The sequence below is a fragment of the Periophthalmus magnuspinnatus genome, chromosome 11, assembly GCF_009829125.3.
Source record: "Periophthalmus magnuspinnatus isolate fPerMag1 chromosome 11, fPerMag1.2.pri, whole genome shotgun sequence".
Classification (NCBI taxonomy): Eukaryota; Metazoa; Chordata; class Actinopteri; order Gobiiformes; family Gobiidae; genus Periophthalmus; species Periophthalmus magnuspinnatus.
The window spans coordinates 22,666,399-22,685,976 of NC_047136.2; the positions used below are offsets into that span (position 1 = coordinate 22,666,399).

At 40.5% G+C, this 19,578-nt stretch overlaps 1 protein-coding gene across 1 annotated transcript in view; it reads left to right on the forward strand.

Moving 5' to 3' along the window:
• The first annotated feature begins 306 nt into the window (after nt 1-306).
• nfatc1 (nuclear factor of activated T cells 1) overlaps nt 307-19,578 on the forward strand; it is a 64,627-nt gene continuing 45,355 nt past the window's right edge. Inside the window, exons 1-4 of the mRNA XM_033975818.2 lie at nt 307-613; nt 3,231-4,242; nt 6,197-6,353; nt 17,659-17,861. Of these exons, the coding sequence (XP_033831709.1) occupies nt 595-613; nt 3,231-4,242; nt 6,197-6,353; nt 17,659-17,861 (1,391 nt within the window). The 5' untranslated portion in view covers nt 307-594. The remainder of the gene's footprint in view (nt 614-3,230; nt 4,243-6,196; nt 6,354-17,658; nt 17,862-19,578) is intronic.

The following is a 19,578-nucleotide window of genomic DNA, read 5'->3' on the forward strand; positions in this document are numbered from 1 at the left end:
GAAATGTTGTGATGTCACGTGAACGTAACCTACAGTTTTATCCTCCTTATGTTTCATGCAGATCTATCAGTTTTCCACAAACATCCACAAACTGGTCTAAACGAGACCCTTGAGTCTAAACTAAACTCGGCTAATTGGAGGAAACCCCGTGGAGGAGCAGAGGATCTCCGCTGCCGGACGGACCCATCTGGAGCCTGTATGGGACGAGCCGCGTGCGTCACCGTCTGAAGTCTGCGAGAGGGGCGGCGCGTGCGATCCGAGGAGGTGATCCCCGGGTTTAAAAGCGCACGAGTCCACAACGAGCTCGTGCAGTGCGTCAGTGCGTCACAGCCGACCGGGCAAGCCAGGATCTCCCAGACACACAGGCGCACGCTCCCAAAAATAACTCGACAAGAAATTATAGGCACATGCACTTTTACGCATTTGCTATAGCTTTGGATACGAGTTTTTGATCAAGGAGCAACTTCACTTCTCTTGTAATTTCATCTAAACAAAGCCTTGGGAGTATATTATCAACGCTTTATGGATAAAATACTGCTGTAAGCTGAAGCAATTTCGAGTTTGGTCACGTTGTTTCTGGCACGTAAACGCAAAATGAAGTCAGCTGAAGAAGGTAAGACTAATCATTTTTAACTTGAGATAACTTTTGCCAATTTATTACAGTTTATAATCCAAAAATAGCCCACTTTTATGACTATTTACTTGTTTTGCAATACTTCCGGACCATCTTGGATAAACCGTTATATCGCAAATAAAGCTGCTATTTGGCTGTCTCCAGAAGCGCAGCCGCCCTTCTGATTTAAGCGAAGTGGGCGTGGCTTTTCTGACTCACAAAGTGCTCCTAAAATAGTACCATTTGAATTAACGCACACTTTGGAGAAACGGAACAGTGAATCATTTGCTATTGGAGTCGCATTGAGCGCGCCCGAGGCTACCTTTTCTCAGTCTAATTATAGCTACACGTTTTTACGGCTGGCTTCTGTGTCAGTGCTCACATTAGGGTTAAATTTAGCTTTTATTGGAGACATGAGGTGCGGAGCTGATGTCATGTCTTTATGGCGGGATCCATAATTGCGCGTAATTCGCAGCAGTTGTGGGACACGGTCTGTCTCTCCGCTGTATCAGCTCACCACTGCGGTCCTTTTCATCCGTGGACCGTGCAACCCCAGCTGCACTTCCCACGTTCGTATAACTCATCTTGGTTGGTGGTTTGAGGAATTTTGGACGATTTGGTCAACTTTACTCATTTAAAGATGCATTGTGTAACATTTCCTGCGTAGGGTTGTCAGCTGCTCAGTTGTCCCCATGGAGATTGTATTACTTTGCCTGAAACCTTCCAAAGTATGGCATTAAACTATATACAATCTATATCTGTCTATATCTATATCTGAGGCCAAGTTACAGGTTAGATCTGTGGAGAGGTGAGCCCACTCCTAGTAAGAATGGATGCTTTTAAAGGTATTTCTTAGCAATAAAGACACAATATCAATTAATATCACACTGTGGAACATTCCAGACAAGAGCAGTTGGCAGATCCTGCACCAAAAAAGTTACACAGTACACCTTTAACTGAACATACATGGTCAAACTTACTGCAGTTACTAGATATAACTTTGGTTCTATGACTCCGCAATAGATTTAATTGTGTTGAGTGATGTGGAATCTATCAGATACAATTAGATAATCAATTTAGAGTGAATTATGGAGGTTTGAATAGATATAGTCTTGGAAAATTTGTGAAAAATCCAGGCATATGGTCACATAGAGTAATCATATTAATGCCAAGTGTTTAACATCATTATGATTTATAGTATAACTTTTGGACGATTGCTAACAGCTACCTAAGAAACGAAAAGTGGCACTAGCTCAAAATATTCTTCTTATTAAATGTTGCCATCCTTTTGTTGGTGATCTCACATTTTTACCCAGGCAACTTGGCACAGCCTGCACCTTTACAGCGGGCAGCTAAACGTCCCATAGCCAATGCCCCATGTTTATTTTCGATGGCTGCGACAACGAGGAGCGGGCCAACCAAAGCACTGCACTGTTTTCTTTATCCTATGTTTTATGGGCTACTGCATCAGTCACATGGCACTGGCAGAATGTTCTGGAAAAGACACCTGGGTTGGACTTTCTGATCTGTGAAATTTGTTTCTTCAAACTTCATTTCCTTTGGACAATAGAGGCTTTCATTAGAGAGCAAGAAATATGATCTAGAGCCAGATTAATGCAAACTAAAAAGTGTATAGTTGTCTTTATATGCTGATTGTAGGTAAGTGCTAAAAGTGGATAATTTTGTGCAAGAATGGACTTTTCTATGTGTTGCCTTCTGAAAGTTTAGTTACATTTAAGCTATCATTTTATACATTAGGTGTGTATTTGTTTTGGCAGTGTACAGAACGGCTGTCTCAAAGTGGTACAGGTGGGCAGATGATGCAATGAATTAGACTTTGTAGACTTTAAAATTTCATTGATCGATGAGAGAAGTTACATGGTCACATTATATCAGTAGAAGAAAAAAAGAAATAATTTGAATAGTTAAAAAAAAAAGTCTAAATTGTTTAAAGGGCCCATATTACACTATTTTCTGATGTTCTAATGTTGTTTCCTCATCACAAACAGACCTGGAGTTGTGTTTTGTTTCATTCACACACAAACCTGCATATTTAAGCCAAGTTCTCTCAAACAGAAAACAATCTGTTTCACCTTTTGATGTCATGTGGTGAGACGGGAAGCACTCCATTATGTTTTTAAACTCCACACACCTTCACTAGAATCATTTGGATGATTTCAGGCCTGGAATTGCCAATCTCTGCTGAACTAAAGTTAAAAGGTAGCAGTTAACTTGGAAACTGCCACTACATGACATCACAAGGTGGAACAGAGCATTTTGAGCACCTGCTTGTCTCCTGATGTTATTGCTTTTGTCAGGAATGTTCCACAGTATGGCATTTAAAGTATCTGTTTCAATTGAGATGTTTTTAATTGCTCAGAATTTTTTAAATCATGCATTCTTACTGTGGCAGACACTCCATCAGAAAAGTTACATAGTGCACCTTTCCGGATGTCGTTTACAAGAATGACGTGGCATTTACTGTATATAGTCATAGTGTTGTTTTGATGGTTTGTTGACATAAAAAATAAAGTGCTCATGTTATAACTCTAACTATTGACTAATCACTAATGTATATTACTGTTACGCTAACACTCCAAATCTATTCTTGTTCCAGATGCTTTCAGCTACACTCCAAACATCAGCCTCTCCCTTCCCTTGAACAGTCTTCCGTCCCAGTACCACAGCCTGCAGTCCAGCCCTACCATCTCCGTCACTGAGGCCCATCACCACGGCAACTTCGACTCCACCTCCCCACAGGATGAGCTCAGGGCATCAGGGTACTTCTCCTCCCCGCGTCCCAATGGAGCGCCCGCCTTGGAGAGCCCCCGAATTGAAATAACCGCTTACAGCCAATTTACTGAAGAAGAGGTAGAGGAGAGCACCCTACCTGTTGCTAAAAGGGTAAATTCTATTGTTACGCTAACTCTCCCCAATGCAGAGGGCTACCGGGACCCTAGTTGCCTAAGTCCGGCTAGTAGCGTCTCATCACGTAGTTGCCACTCAGAAGCCTCATCTTATGAATCAAACTTCTCCTACAACTACGATAACTCTCCCCAAAACTCGCCGTGGCAATCTCCATCAGTTTCGCCAAAAGGGTCCACTCTTGCCCTGCCCGGAGAAACCCACTCGCCCTCTGGATCGCCCCGTACAAGTATCACAGAAGACACCTGGATGGGGCAGAGAGGGTCCCGACCGAATTCGCCATGTGGGGCAAAAAGAAAGTATAGCTTCAATGGTAGTGGGACACCCCATAAGTACCCATATTCACCAACGCATTCACCCGGTCTATCCCCACAAGCGTCACCGCGACTTAGCATTACAGATGAAACATGGTTGCCAAATACTAACCAATACACCAATTCGGCCATATTGGCAGCTATAAATGCCCTCACCACAGATGGGATGGTTGATTTGACAGAAGGGATACCATTAAAAGCAAGGAAGACCAGTTTGGAGCACAATAGCACGCTCAGTCTGAAGGTGGAGCCGGTGAGTGAAGACATGGGTCAAACAGAGCTGTGTTCAGATGAAAGGTCTGGCATGAAGAAGGAAGGGGGGTATGGAGGGGGGTTCTTGGATGTCCCACAGCATCCCTACTCGTGGACCAAACCAAAGACATACATCAGGTGAGTGGAGAATATGATAAATCGTATATATATATATTTTTATTATTCATGATCACACAAAATATTGGTAGAATTTGATTTCAAGACAGGATAAAACTGATATTTCCTTTTATAGGTGACATTTTGAGGACAATTCCCCAAACGATATAATATTTAGGTTCTTATTTTTCATAAAATATGTTGGTCTGTTGTTATGTTTGTATTATTTATTGCTTAAAGGCCCTATATTACACAAAATGGATTCTTGTGAGGTTTAAGTCATGTGATAATGTACTGTCCTCCTCAAAAATATATCTGGAGTTAGTTGTTTTGTTTTATTCACACATGTTTGAGTCACCCTTTATTATATAGTCTGTCTACATCTCCAATGCTCAAAATGCCCTATTCCACCTTGTGATGTCATGTAGTGGTAGTTAACAGTTACCTTACACCTTCAGTTTAGTAGAGATTTGCAATTCCAGGACTGAAATCATCCAAATGATTCTAGTGAAGGTGTGTGGAGTTTAAAAACACAGTCGAGCACTTCCTGTATTACCACATGACATCACAAGGTGGAACAGAGTGTTTTCAGTTTGAGAGAAGGATTTGTGTGTTAAACATGTGTGAATGAAACAAAACACAATTCTAGGTCTGTTTGTGATCAGGAAACAACATTATAACATAGATCAGGAAATAGTGTAATATGGGTCTTTTAAATCACAATTCGACCTTCCAAAAACTGAAGCACTGAGGCAATACAAAAGTAGCATGTTTAACAAATTAGGTTCTATCTGTATTTATGTTGTTGATGTTTCACGAGCTGCAAGCCATCTGTCAGATTTTACTGTTTAAACATAGAACTTTGCTATGCACCCATTAAAATAGTTAGATTAAGCAGCAGCATTTTTAAAATCAGCAGCGATATCTTTATAACATAGCAGCAGCATATAAATGTGCATGCTTTTTACTTTGAAAGGTTAAAGGTTAAACACTCGAATACTCATGTAAATATCTGATGGTCATATTCATATTCACAGTGTGTCCTCCTTTGCTGTATCACGAGCTTTGGCGTATCTCTGTGTTCACATTCTGCACATTCTGCTTTGATAAACAGGTCTAAAATAACTCCTCTCTCTCTCTATCTCCCTTCCTTCTTCTCTCTCTCTCCCCATGTCTTCTTTCTATATTTCTTTTTCTTCATCTCTCGTTTTCTCTCATTTTTCTCTTCTTTCCCTGTCTGGCTTCCCCACTATTTCAACCTCTCCTCTCTCTCTCTCTCTCTCTCTCTCTCTCTCTCTCTCTCTCTCTCTCACCGCATTAACATAACCTCTCCTCTCTCTGCTTCCCTTCCTTGATCTCTCTCTCTCCATCTCTTTTGTGTATCTTTCTTTCTCTTTATTTATCTCTCCCTCTCCCTACCTCACTATTCTGCGTCCCACCCTGTCTTTCTCCTCCTCTCTGTCTGTTTTCTTTCTCTCCATCTCTATATTCTCTCTCATCTCTCTCTCTTCCCCTTTCCCTGTCTCCCTCTCTCCCTCTCACCCTCTCTCGCTCTTTATCTCTCCCTGTCTCTCTTCTCTCCCTGTTCTCTCTCAGCCTCTCCTCTATCTCTTCTTTGTTCTCTCTCTTGCCTTATTACTCTAACACCTCTCTCTCTCTCCCTCACCCCTTCTCTTTCTCTCTCTTTGGCTCTCCCACTTCATAAACCTAAGAAGTCTTTCTCTCTTTCCCTCTCATCCTCCCCTGTCTCTTTCCCTCTCATAAACCTAACATGTCTTCTTACTCGCTCTCTGTCTGTCTCTCTCGTAAACCTAACAAGTCTTCTCTCCCTCCCCCCCTTTCATAAACCTAACATGTCTTCTCTCTCGCCCTTCTCTCTCTCTTTCTCTCACCTCATAAACCTAATAACCCCCTCCTCCCCCCTCTCTCTCTCTTACACCCATCATGAACTTAATATCTCTCTCTCTGTCCCCAGCCCCTCCCTGCCTGCTCTGGACTGGCAGCTGCCCTCCACTTCGGGACAGTACAGTCTTCAGATTGAGGTTCAGCCCAGGTCCCATCACAGAGCGCACTATGAGACTGAGGGGAGCAGGGGGGCTGTGAAGGCCCTCACCGGACACCCCGTGGTGCAGGTCTGTAAATACAAGCACAACACACAAGCAGTTTGAGATTAGTAAGGTAAACGTGATCATTAAATCAATTCCTTATGGTCGTGTCATCTTGAGAATTAGAATCTATGTAACTTTATATAACTCACAAACCCTTTGGCACATCCAGTAGCTACACGCATGAGTATTCAGTTGAGTGCACTGTTTTTGGACAGCTTTTTTCATATGTTGAAATGAAGAGAGTATGATCAATGAAATACTTCTGATTCTTCGTCACAATGTGTTGCTTTTACGATGAACTCTATGACAGTTTTCGCACCAAGTACCTCCTAACTTTATATTTGGCTTTTCAAGTAAAACCTGATCTAATTCTGGATTTTATCACTAAAATTAGACTATTTCTAAATGATGATTAAGGAGGATGAAAACATAAATAGATTTGTCTCTTAATAAAACAGATATTCAAACCCTGAGTACCACCTGAGCCAGCCCATGTACCACCATTGATCAAATACACTGGTAACCATAAAACGTTTGTAAAAATTGTAGTTGACACTGAATTTGCTAGTAGGCTTGTAGCATTTAGCTCAAGGTTCAACTTTTAGCGACGTCGTTACCTCATTGTTGTCTCAAATTGTGTAATTTTGGGGCCCGCTCCAGACACTGTGCTCCCATTTTCACTACCTTCTATTTTCTTTGCCCCTTTGGCCTTATTTTCTTGGCACTTCGTCACCTCTTGTTTCGACGTGCCGTCCTCCATCTTTGGTACTAAAAACGACTGCACTTACTTCATGCCCTAGCGGTAATATTATTCTGAGATGTCATCATTTCTGAATCAGGATCTCATAGGTTTGCTGTTAGACGTCAGTCCCTGTCCAGACAAAATGACTCAGAGTTTTCCATTGATGTAGCAGGATTTACTCACCCAACCACAGTAGCTCCGGTGGTCAAAAAGAAATATTTTAACTCTAAAAACATGTGGACAGACGAGACGATATAACTGTGATGTCAGGCTAAGAAAATAGTAAAGGCGAAACCGTCAATTCACCTAACACAATATGACAATGTGTTCATGCGTTGTGTAATAAGTTAATAACTTTAGCAGCAGATATTTAGGCTTCGGTTCATGTTTTGGTTATTTCAAAGTGGATAAATGGCAGTAATGAAGAGTTCCTTTGGCTCTTAGAATAATACAGTGAAAGGTGTTGAAAAGTGACATAGCTGCAGCAGACGGGACCTGTTTTTGGTCTATAAGCTCAAAGAACCAATGCACAAGGCAAACTATGTAATGTGCCAATGTATTTAAAGTACTGTGGCAGCAACAGTGACCATGGCAACAAAAACATACAAATAACTGCTTCTCCATACAAGTAGAAATCAATATAATATTTTGAAACCATAGTAGGATACGGATGTCATTTAACATGGTATTTACAAGAAAATGAGTAAATATAAAATATTACCATAGAATAAATCTAGAGTCCGCACATATGACAATAGGCTCTGTGCACATGGATCTATTACAATAACTGGGTAGTGTACTGCTGCTTTGAGCTGTCTCGAGTTGGATTAGTGGCCACTCATTGGTACTACAACGAAAACATCCCTCCTGCCCAGAAAGAATTTTTTCACATAGAGCGAAATGTAATGACAAACTGCTCGTGTTCGGCCGACAGGAACTGACCAGGACTGCGAATGAGCCCAATTGTCGTGAATGAGCCACAAGTTTGGACCATGGCTCAGAAGCTCCTGGAAGCACAAACATAATTTATAATTTGCAATTTATTTATTATTCCCTTGCCTCCTTTGCCTCCGCTCTTGTTGCTCTCAGCACTCAGAGTCTCATAGGATGTAGCTCAACAGTGTATGGTCGATGGGCAGGGCAGGACTGGATGCACGTAGCTGCTAAAGGCTAAACTTGTGCCATTGAGCATGGCCCATTGACTACAATGGGCGGCCATGTTTAGACCCCGGGGCTTGTCTGTGCACGGCAGCATGCTAACTAACTCACTCTGTCTCAAAGCAACAGTCAATTTTATTAAAATCAGAAAACATAAAATAAACAACCTATTAGTGTAAATTAGCGTTAACATTAAAACACAAACATGTCTCTTTCTAAACACAGAATTGTCCTGTGGCGAAGTATTCATTTTATTTGTGTAGTTCATCCATCCGCAACTCCCTATCCACTGTCTTATCTTTAAACATTTATTCATTTTAGTGTGATTCAGCAAAAACCCCATAGAGATAAGATATGTGAGATTTAGTGCTCCATGAGCTCTGTCGCTGCACATGTGCAAAACACATCTCACAATTCACTCATTAGAGGTTAGACTCTATTGTGGTCAGAGAGAGAGAGAAAGTATTTATTACTTTGTAACGTTGCCGCCTCAGACTCCAACTTGACAATTCTCCAGTGTGGAGGTGTGTCTGTTGGTTGAATGGATTGCTTAAAGAGTCACGTTGTGCTTCTCTAGTACTTAATATTAAAGTATAACGTGATTTTAGATTCTTCTTTGTAAACCACAATATGAATCTAAAATGTGCTCATAGAAATGAGATAGCATTGACTTGCTGGAAAAAATGCACAGTTGGTTATGATTTTGTATGTGTCTCCTTAATTTGCCGTTGTCATTGTTTTAGATTCAACTCCAATTTCTGGCTTTGAAGAAAAGTGTTACATGAACATTTAGATTGTGTTTCAGAAATGCTGAGTTTGACAGAGAAACTACAGGACATGTGGAGCGTATAGGCAGGAGGCACTGAAGGGCTGTTAACATGTGAGCCCTGCCTCAAATGCCTCATATACTGTTTACAACAAGCTGGGTGTTTAAAATGGGGTGGGTGTGGTCTACTTATAGGTCTGTACAGTTCTGCTACACCATAGAACAAAAACAGTAGAGGCATTGTGTTTTACTGCTTAGTTACCAGCCTCGGATAGCAATATTTTGGTACAAATTCAAAATAACTACACTTTAATTAATCTTAGTAAACATGAACAAAGGTTTAATTCATAACAAGTAGTTTATTAAGAATGACTCAGGCTCAGTAGCTACTTAAGGGTCAGGGGTTAGGAGTTTGGTTTAGGGTACGGATGAAGTAATTATTTTTTACATTATTGAAACTAAACAAACTTTTGGTTTTTCGTCTTGTTGTGCTGCTGCATGTGTTTAAGTGAGAGTATGTTTGTCTTTGTGAAGGTGTTAATGATATAATGACAGGGCTGGCCTGTATAGAGACTGGAGTGTGTTTGAGTATAGCTCCTGGGACCACCCCCTCCTCTCCCCCTCTCTCTTCCTCTCTCCTCCGCTCTCCCCCCACTCCTCTCTCTCCTCACCCCCCTCATCATCCCGGCAGCAGCTACCACCGACCACACAGACCTCCCTTTGTTTAGGAAAGGTCCCGGGACGCCGCTGCTGACATCACTGGCCGACCAAACCACACATGTTTGGGGCGGGTGGGGGCGGGTTGTTGGAGGCACTTCCTGATTACATGGTTGGCTTCTGGGCTTTTGGGTTCTTTTGGTGCTATAGCTAAAAAATCCAGCCCTGGTTTTAAAGTAGGACTAAAGGGTTTGTTGCTATGGTGATGTTGGTGGAGTTGTTTGTGAATTCATGGGTTTCAGTTTCCTGTTATATCCAACATTTTGAGAACTTTTTCACATTCAAAATGTATGATACTTTGTATTAAATTGTTAAAGGTACAGTACTTGACCTGTATGTTTCTGTAGAAATAGAAAGTTAAAGCTATACTTTAGAACATTTTCTATAGAGACAAATATGTTTTAATGCCATACTGTGGAATATTATAGCCAAATGAACAACATTTCCATGGAAACAAGCAGGAGGAGGCTCTCCTGCAGGCCAAATAAAAGTGAGATTTGTGGAGATGCAAGTCTGCTCACATGTAAATGATGCATGCTTTTACACATTATTTACAGTGCAAAAGAAACAACCAATATGAAAAAAACATGTTTTTATTTGAGTTTTTTGGCTAAATTGTTCTATTCTGTAGCTTTAATCTCTCTCACTGTGAAACTCATGAACAGGATTTACAAAATGGCCAAATATTCACAACATACAAATTCATATTCACTTATGAGTAATCTGCACTTGGCTGAAACTTCCTCAGTGGGACTGAGTCAAGGCTAAACCAGTCTATGAATCAATCCATAAGTCGGAAACCAGTGGAAGCTGTGTGTTGTATTAGTAAAAAGTCCAAAGTTGGCCAAGCATCCAATTTGGTTAAAGAGTAAGAATTCTGTGCATATAAACCAAAGATAAAAACAAGATAAGCTTGTAAAAGATAATAAAATAGTTGCCAAATGTTTGCATTTTTTGTGAAAGAAAGTTGGAAATTATCAAGTAGAAGTACACTGATGTGGATCAGGATCACTGCCTGAAGGAGGAATTTGATCACATTTTTACCATTGCAAGATAGGGTCAGTACAGTTTTTTAGACCTATAGTTAGTGATCAGTTTGCTGTTACATTCAAACACTACAAACAATGTTTCTCAGTTTCTGGTTTGTAGATTTTAAACTTTTCATAATTTAAAATAATAATTTAAAAAAGTTAATATTTTGATAATATTTTTTGTAGAATTGGTTATTGCCATGACAACCGTGCAAATTTCTCAGCACTCTAAAGTCCATGGATAGTGAATATATTGTAAGAAATTGTTATTGTTCGAGTTTTATTATTTAACTTCAAAATAAGTGTCTAATAAAAACTCATAGCACCATAACAGAACTGTGTTGCAAGATGTGCCAATAGTCCATACTAGAGATGTCTGGTAAAATGAAAAACAATGTAAAAATGTAAGCACAAGTGCTGTGGAACAACTCGAGCAGAGTCGCTACTGGTAAATACATTAATTACTCTAAAGTGCCAGAATACCAGTGCCGGGCCCAGCTTTTCTAGCGCCTTGAGCGAGATTTCCAATGACCCTCCCCCGCCTCATTCGCAGCAATAAATAATCTACACATTGGATGCTTTGTTTTGCCAAGACCTTTGTAGACCTTAGTGCATTAATTAGGGGGCCTGAATAATAATAATAATAATACTACTACTAATAATAATATGTAACACCATTTCAGACTCCCAACTCTTTTGAACTTGAATTTCGTGCTATACACTGTTAATGATCAGGCTCATTCAGCTGCATTATGTATGTCACTGAGCAGGGCACACGGGGCAGCGACTGGCGCCCCTCCCATCACCGTGCACTCTTAGCCTATACTATACTATAACGCTAACTTTAAGGCACAATCCCCAGCTGCATTGTACTGATATTTCTGGACACTATTTTGAAATGGTCCAGTTTTTACAAAATTTAAAACAAGGCTCCTCTGTCTGCTCTGTGTCACTGTGGTCTGTTTAAACCACACCCATACTGTTTAAAACACACCCATACCCATGTAATATGCTGCATTGGACTACCTCTTATTACAGTCTGGGCTTAGGCTCTGTATGTCCTCAAAAGCACTTGTACTGTTGTCTTTTTCTCATTGGCCACTTTTCCTCCACTTAAGCCAATGCCACTTTTAGCCGCAGGAGCACGTCTCCCGTTGTTAGCGAGTCAGTTGGTATTAGTAGCAATTCTTAATTTTACTACAGTGTTGTTGAATATCTTTCCACCACTCTTTAACTTACTCACAGAGGACGGTAAAACAGCAATTAAAACCTCCTGGAAAACCTAGACAAAGATGTGAAACTTTATATTTTTTCATGTAGATTGGCCCAGTTATTACAAAGATACATTATTGATAACTGTAAAACAAGTTACCATGGAATTCTTACATGTCCATCTCAGTTTTAAAGGTGCACTGTGTAACTTTGCATTGTCGGTCACCTGCTTATCTCATGAAAATGTATTACTTTCCCAGGAATGCTTCACATGGTATTAACGTATCATGACTTTTTAATTATTCAATTACAATTTTATTTTGAAAAAAAAAAACTTGGTTTGGTGGAGTCACTTGCTTGTCTCCATGTAGACAGGTTTTGTGCAATTTGTGGAACTTTCAGTTAAAACAACAACATCTGGTTTTGGACCCTAAAAGCAGATGCCTAATATGCTCGAGCCCCATTCAGTATTGTAATATTATGTAAGTACTGTTATTGCGATGCAGTAGGTGAAATGTCTTGCCCAGTGGCACAATCGCAGTATGCATTGGTCCAAGTTGGAGCAGGAATCAATCAAAAAGTTCTGGTTGAGAGGCACGCTAACCTCTGAGGAAAGTACATGCTGTTAAATTAAATATATGAATATTGCGTTTATACTTGTATTTGTTTGGTCCTGGTTTCAGTTCGGTATAGTCCTGATGTAGATTTGGATTGGTCCTGTTATAGTCCCGGTTTTAGTATCAGTTTTGATGTAGCAGCCGTAGCCAAAATGACTCGATGTCAAGGGAAAAATACTCACTAAACATGATAAAAATGCTAACAGTAACATCATTTGAAATGGCATAATAATACCATAATATTGTTCTCTCTATAGAGAGACCACTCCCCCCTGCTGGCTCTAAAGTGCTGCATGTTTTGGATGATTTGTTTCTGCCCCAGTTTGGCCATGATCCAGCCCTGGTCCATGTCCGAAGTCTTGAGATTCCTTCAGGGGGTGATAATGTGAAGAGGAGGCAGCTCACACCCCAGTCACAGCAGCACAAGAAGATTTACGACAATATAAAACTAACAGAGTTTAAATGAGCACCATAAATCACGTTTTAATCTCTACAGCTTTGAATAAATATAAGAGTTTGAATTACAGCTACAAAGAGAGTTTAATTTTAGATATTCAAGTGACAGTTATTGTATGAGGAGGGTGTTAGCAGTTTAATGTACTTACTTTGGCCGCTCATAGACAAGCCTTTTGTTGCTGACTGATGGAAGGTCTTTATACAGCACTGTTTAATGTGGCACTGTTTAATGTGGCATACCACTGATACTTGCTTGACAAACACCTTGGATCCACATGTCCAAAATCTGTTTCAAATTTACAGATAACTGTGATTATTGTAAAAAAAAAAGTGCTCTAATAAGTTTTAACATTTCAAATTGTGTTTTTAAAGGTGCAGTACCCAACTGTTACTGTCTTAGAAATGTGAAAAACAGAACTAATTCATTTTAAACGGATCACAATGGTCCAAAGTTATCCCTCACTTACCTTATGCATTCAGAGCATCTTAATTATTCAGGGCGATGAGTTTATAAGTGCTTTTCACAACTTTCAGAGTTGAGTTTTGCCATCATAGTAATGCTAACAACAACTAGCATGCCAACTGTGCACTTTGTGATTCACAGACAAGAAAACACTTTATACATAAATGCAGACAGTACACAAGTCTGTTCCCTTTGTCTCCACAGAACTGTCTCACTTCTCTGTGTGGACTGTTGAAGTGACTCACTTATTTGGACCTCAAGAGCTGCTCATACCATATATCTGTTCTGGAGTAAGACAAATACATGGGAAAAAATAGGTACAGGGCCTTTAAAGTTCATATTCCATTCAGCCACTGTGTTTGTGTCAGCGTGACTTCGGAGGGAAAAGTGGAAATGTCAATGAAAGAGAGCTCTCATTGGTTTGTTTGCAGGGAGAGGATGTTTTGAGTGTCCAGACGTTCTCTTAGCCAACTCACTCACCAAACTGACAAACAGACGAATACTGCAGTCTGTGTATATAATGTTACAGGCTGCAAAATGTATCCAAAAGCATTAAGCTAAACCAAAGTCATTTCCTGTGCTGCTTTTTTCAAGTTCAGTGACTTGTTTTTTGATTGTCTTAAGTCAGAGGCTCTATGACTTGACCAATGCAAATATCTGTCTACTTTGTTTTTAATTATTTTAGTTTAGGTCACATTTTTATATAGCACTTTTCCACCTTCAAAGCACTTTACATCAAGGAACCACTCACTATTTCACACATACATTCACACACCAGTGTATACAGACTCTGGGGACAAGGTAGAATCGCACCACCAACCTGTGGGTCAGTGGATCTGGCCACTCTACCAATGATGTTTATATCGAGATCAGGATTTAAACCGGCAAGCTTCAGTGGACAAACACTTTACCAACCTGAACTATTGTTGAAATTTGTTGAGATTGGTTTGGTCAGGAATACCTCGCTGGCTCGTATTGTGCATGTGTAGGTTAAATACTACTCTTCCAATTCAAACTCAAAGCATAAAAAGTTTAAAGTAATTTAATGTACAAATGTTTTGCTTGTCTCTTGTACACAGATGATAGTTTCAATTTAAACCTCCTCATTTGCAGTGAGCCAAAACATTGTCTATTTACGACTACTGTGTGTGCAAACTCAGTGAAGAGAGAAACCCAGCTATCTGTTTAGGGGGAACCTCAGACCTTCTTTTAGATTTGTCTCAGTGTAAGCGCTGATAATGTGCGTCCCAGTTTGTAATTACATTTTAAAAGTAGCCGTCCCGTGTTGCTGCGTCCTAAATAAACAGGATTGCTAGGCAGCGGACCACTTCCTAACACAAATACACAGCTGGTACGGGCCAGGACCTCCTTCTAAATGACAGACTGTTCCTCTGCGGGCTCTCCTCGGGTCTCCTCAGGTGCTCCTCTTATGTAAGACACTCTACAGGCAAATGAAACGGCTTCCTTTGCCATTGTTTAACATGACAAGTTCAGTATGATGTTGTATGAGTGTTAAGGCCTTTCTAAAAAACAGTTTGTACAAAGGAAATGTTTTAGACACGCTATTCACATTATTCATTTGGCAAGATAAACTGACAGAATAATTTGGCAAGAAGATTGACAGAATACAGGTTTACGTGAGAATAGAATAGTATGTTATAGGGTGATGATGATGATGATGATTATTATTATTATTATTAATGACAATTTGTCATCTTTATGGTGCTATATTTGAAACTACGTACAGCATTATCAAACTTAAAAAAGCTCTGCAGTGTGAGACTTGTTTTTCTTGTAAATGAGTAAATTTCCCCCATACATGAATAGTTCAGTGGCAAAACAGTGCCAAGTGCCATTAGAAAAAATAATAGTTGGAAGTTTGCGAGTTCTTTTTTCAAAACCCAAATCTATACTTTAGTGCAAATCTATTAAGCCATACTATTGTCAATAATATCTTTAGAACAACAAACGTTTTTGCATTTAACTCTTTATTCACTGTAAAAGAAACAAAGAGCCATACCACTGCCCTCTATCTGCATCTAATTGTAAAACTTTTTATCAGTCACAAATAGATCTGTCATCTTAACACATTTTGCTGAAGTAAACATAGATGATAAACTATAATAAAAGCAAAATTATCCCCCAAAACATATCCTAAATATACAACATTGTGAAAAAATATGAACTGCAATGAATAAACATTACAAAGAAAAAGTCCCCACGATAAATATTGACTGCCAAAAAGTATTGTTCCATCTGTTATGTACTGAACAATAAGTCGATATAGCATTTATCATGACAAGCTTAGTCACAAACATAGAGGAAAGACATAGACTGCATAAAGAAGTGGACTAAGTGAGTGTGACGTAGCTCATAGTGTTCAGCTTCAGTCAAATGAAGCTCATCGAGGCGAGGAGTTATAGGGACAGATTTGAAGCTGAGTTCCATATTTGGAATTCCAACTGCGAGTGTATTTTGGACACAATAGGAAAATAAATATACCAGGATCATGTAGAGCAGGTCAATACAAACATTTTAAGACCAAAATGATGAGTCTGACAGCAGCATTTACAGAGAGAGGGGCTACAGTTTTCTAATGTAAAGTGTAGCAGCAGCTTGCGAGTGAGCTATGTCCATTTATGTATACAGTCTATGAAAAAAGGCTTGAGTGTTGCATTTTGGAGCTTGCTGACTGCGATGTCCACCTTGCTTTGCTTCTCTGTCTGGAAAAGCTGTTCTAAAGCCATGCATGTGAATAGTAACAATGCGCCAAAGAGTTTGTGAGAGCTCCACTCCCCAGAACTTCTGTTTAAAAGATCATGAAGCCCAGTTGTAAGGTTCAAGATTTCCTTATTGATTATCCAGCCAAAGATTATGTTTTCTGTGAACTTAAAACAATGGATGTTTTTCGCCAAATTCACTCCTTAAATCAAGCCAAACCATATTTAGACTTTACAAATAGAGCCTTGTAATTTCTCCTGCTCTTTTGCGTCATTCTCCTGGTTACCTCCTCCTCCTCCCTGACCTGAACTGCTTCCCTCCTTCACTGTGGCGGTCTCGCAGTAGTCCCTCTCGTCTTGGGTTACCCGCTGTGGCTTGAGGCCCAGTGCATTGTGGGTGGCTGAGGTCATCGTCCCGTCAGCAGCACCTCCAAAAGCCTGACAGAGCTTTCCAACCCCAAAATCACTTCTGTTCTGCTCTTCACCGGGATTAGCTTCCAGATAAAGATCGCAGTTTAAAATTTCGTTTGTTCTGATTGGTTGAGGTCTGATGTAGCTTTGGTGACCCTGATCATTGGGTTAGGCCTGTCTCAAAGCCAAATCACAAATCACCTAAATGCGCTCCGTAGGTGGCTAACTGTAGCGTCAACATTTGGGGAAGTTTTGACGTGGGTTGATTTAGGAAGTGCATTCGGGGCGCGGGCCGTAAACTGGAGATGAAAAGATTAGAACAGACTAAAAGGGACATTGTTTTAAAAAACGTCTGAACTCCACAAGACCTTAAGTTTATTTTGAGTGACTGACCACAGCGCCGAGAGAGAGCCTGATGAGGGAGAGAAAGAGGGAGAGAAAGAGGGAGAGAAAGAGGTGGGGGTCGGGGGAGTCACATCAAAGCTTCAGAATGAACTGAATGTCAATGTCCGTTTATGATTGGGTTGTTTTTTTACTATATGATCTCAGTTTTTCATGACGTCATTTTCATCAAACCCATTGAATATTCGTATAGATTGTCAAAGAATCAAAAGCTTAAAATTACCAAGTCACTGATTTGATACCACTCCTACCTTATCTTAAAAGAAACATGAAAACCTGATTTCATACTGATCTTTGGGTCATTAATGCATTTTCCTTCGGAGTTTATATTTGTTTACAGTAGCAAATCGAAACAACAAGATGGCTGGTGGTGATTTTGTCAGGTGCCTGGCAAAAACAATAGTATTCTGATGTCACTTTCAAGTTTTCAGGCAGGAGTTTAGAGGAGGTCCAAGAGATGACAGTTCTAGATGTTGTTAAGGATGTGGAGGTATTTGATTTGACACAAGTGGATATGGAGGAAACAATTTGGGCAGGTGACTAGATTTACTTCAACATAAAAACCCATTAAAACTGTGCATTATATCGCTCTCATATACTTGTTTTATTCATACCTCTCTGCCTCGTCCCTCAGCTCCACGGATACATGGAGAGCGAGCCCCTGACCCTGCAGTTGTTCATTGGCACCGCAGACGACCGCTTGCTCCGCCCTCACGCCTTCTACCAGGTCCACCGCATCACCGGCAAAACCGTGTCCACCCCGAGTCACGAAGCTCTGCACAACAACACCAAAGTCCTGGAGATCCCTCTGCTGCCCGAGAACAACATGAGGGCCATGTGAGTACAAAACAGACAATACAGCACAGAGATGTTCAAGTGGAAGGGTAAATATATGGAGAACAGCCCTCTCTCAGAGTAAGAATGCATGAATTTGAAAGGTATTTCTGAGCAATAAAAATGCTTGTAAGTAAATAAATGCAAGATAAATATAATCTCTTATTGTGGAAGATTCTGAGCGAAGCAAAGCCGGTGGTGTGCAATCCTCCAGAATATTGACATCAAAATCTGAATCAGAAACCTTTATTAGTCAATTCATTGCAGCCTCCTGGCCCAGCACACAGACATAATCACAGGTACAACAGTATATGACTTGACAGTTCACAGGATAAAAGGAAAGTACTTCAGAAACCTCAGACAGAGTTCAAGAATTGCAGAAGACATAGAATCAGGGGCATCTAATCCACCGCTGACTACTCCTCTCTGGATCATGTTGGGACATTATACCCCTCTCTACCCTTCTCTCCTTCCCTGCCTCCCTCCACCTCTCTCTACTCTTCCTCTCCTTGTCTTCCCCTCTCTATCCTTACACTCCTCTTCTCTCTCCCTTGCTATCACTCCTCCTCTCTCTCTTCTCTCCCACTCTCCTCCTCCTCCATCCCTCTTTCCCCCCTCTCCCTCCATCCGTCGCTACTGGAGCTGTTTGGGTTTCCTCTGCGTTGGCCCAGGATCCACTCTGAGCTTTTATAAGGCTGAGAGATCAGATTACACCAGGAGCTGAAGCAGTGTCCCGGGACAGTGTCTGGGCTAGTGCTGCTTAGATCAGCACTTTCTCTGCTTTAATGGATATAACACATAAGCTTTGTGTTAGCTTTGCGTTAGCTTTGTGTTAGCTTTTTGTTAACGGGACCACGGGCGCCTCATGCTCCCCTCTCACGCACCAGGAACGTCCTGTACAAGAACTGGAGATAGATGACACATGTAGAGACAGTTTATGAATTTACAAGCAACAAGAGTTAAATGAAATAACAGTCCACACAGACGTATACTCACATTGCTTGGTTAGTCTTTCAGCTCACTAGCTAAAAAAGTAAGGTTAAAGTCTCCATGGAGATGTTGCTTTGCTTGAAAAGATGCACAATATGGCATTAAACTCATCTATCTTTATTCACATACAGGTTTTTATCGTTCAAAAATAACTCATCATACATTTTACATTCTTACTGTTATCGGGGGTCGCCTCTCCACAGATCCAACCTACAACTTGTCCTGGAGGTGCCACTTGCTTATCCCCATGGAGAAACATATGTTTAATGCCATACTGTAGAACATTCCAGGCAAAGCAACAAATCTCCAACAACCTTCATGAAGACAAGCTTGTGGCAGAAACCTCTACTAGAAAAGTTACACAGTACACCTTTAAAATCTACAGTGTAATCTGAGACAGATTTATCCATGGGTTTCAGAAGTATAAATTATTAGAACTGTTGCCATAGCGATTAACTATTTAAAACTCTGTATTTTATCTTTTGAATGGGAAACAGTCTCGAAAATGTTGCATATCACAGGAAGCCCACTCTCTGCAGTTGTGAATACCCTACAAGCCATGGTGAGGGCATTACATAACACTGTTTATATAAAATAACATGGTGGGGTTGGTGGATCCCTGCTGTTGGTTCATGGGTCCTGGGCCAGAGCTGGGCCTGATACAGGAATGTGAGGGAGGAGAGTTTACGTGAAGCGGACCAGAGGAATGCCGTTTGAGACCTGTGCCAAA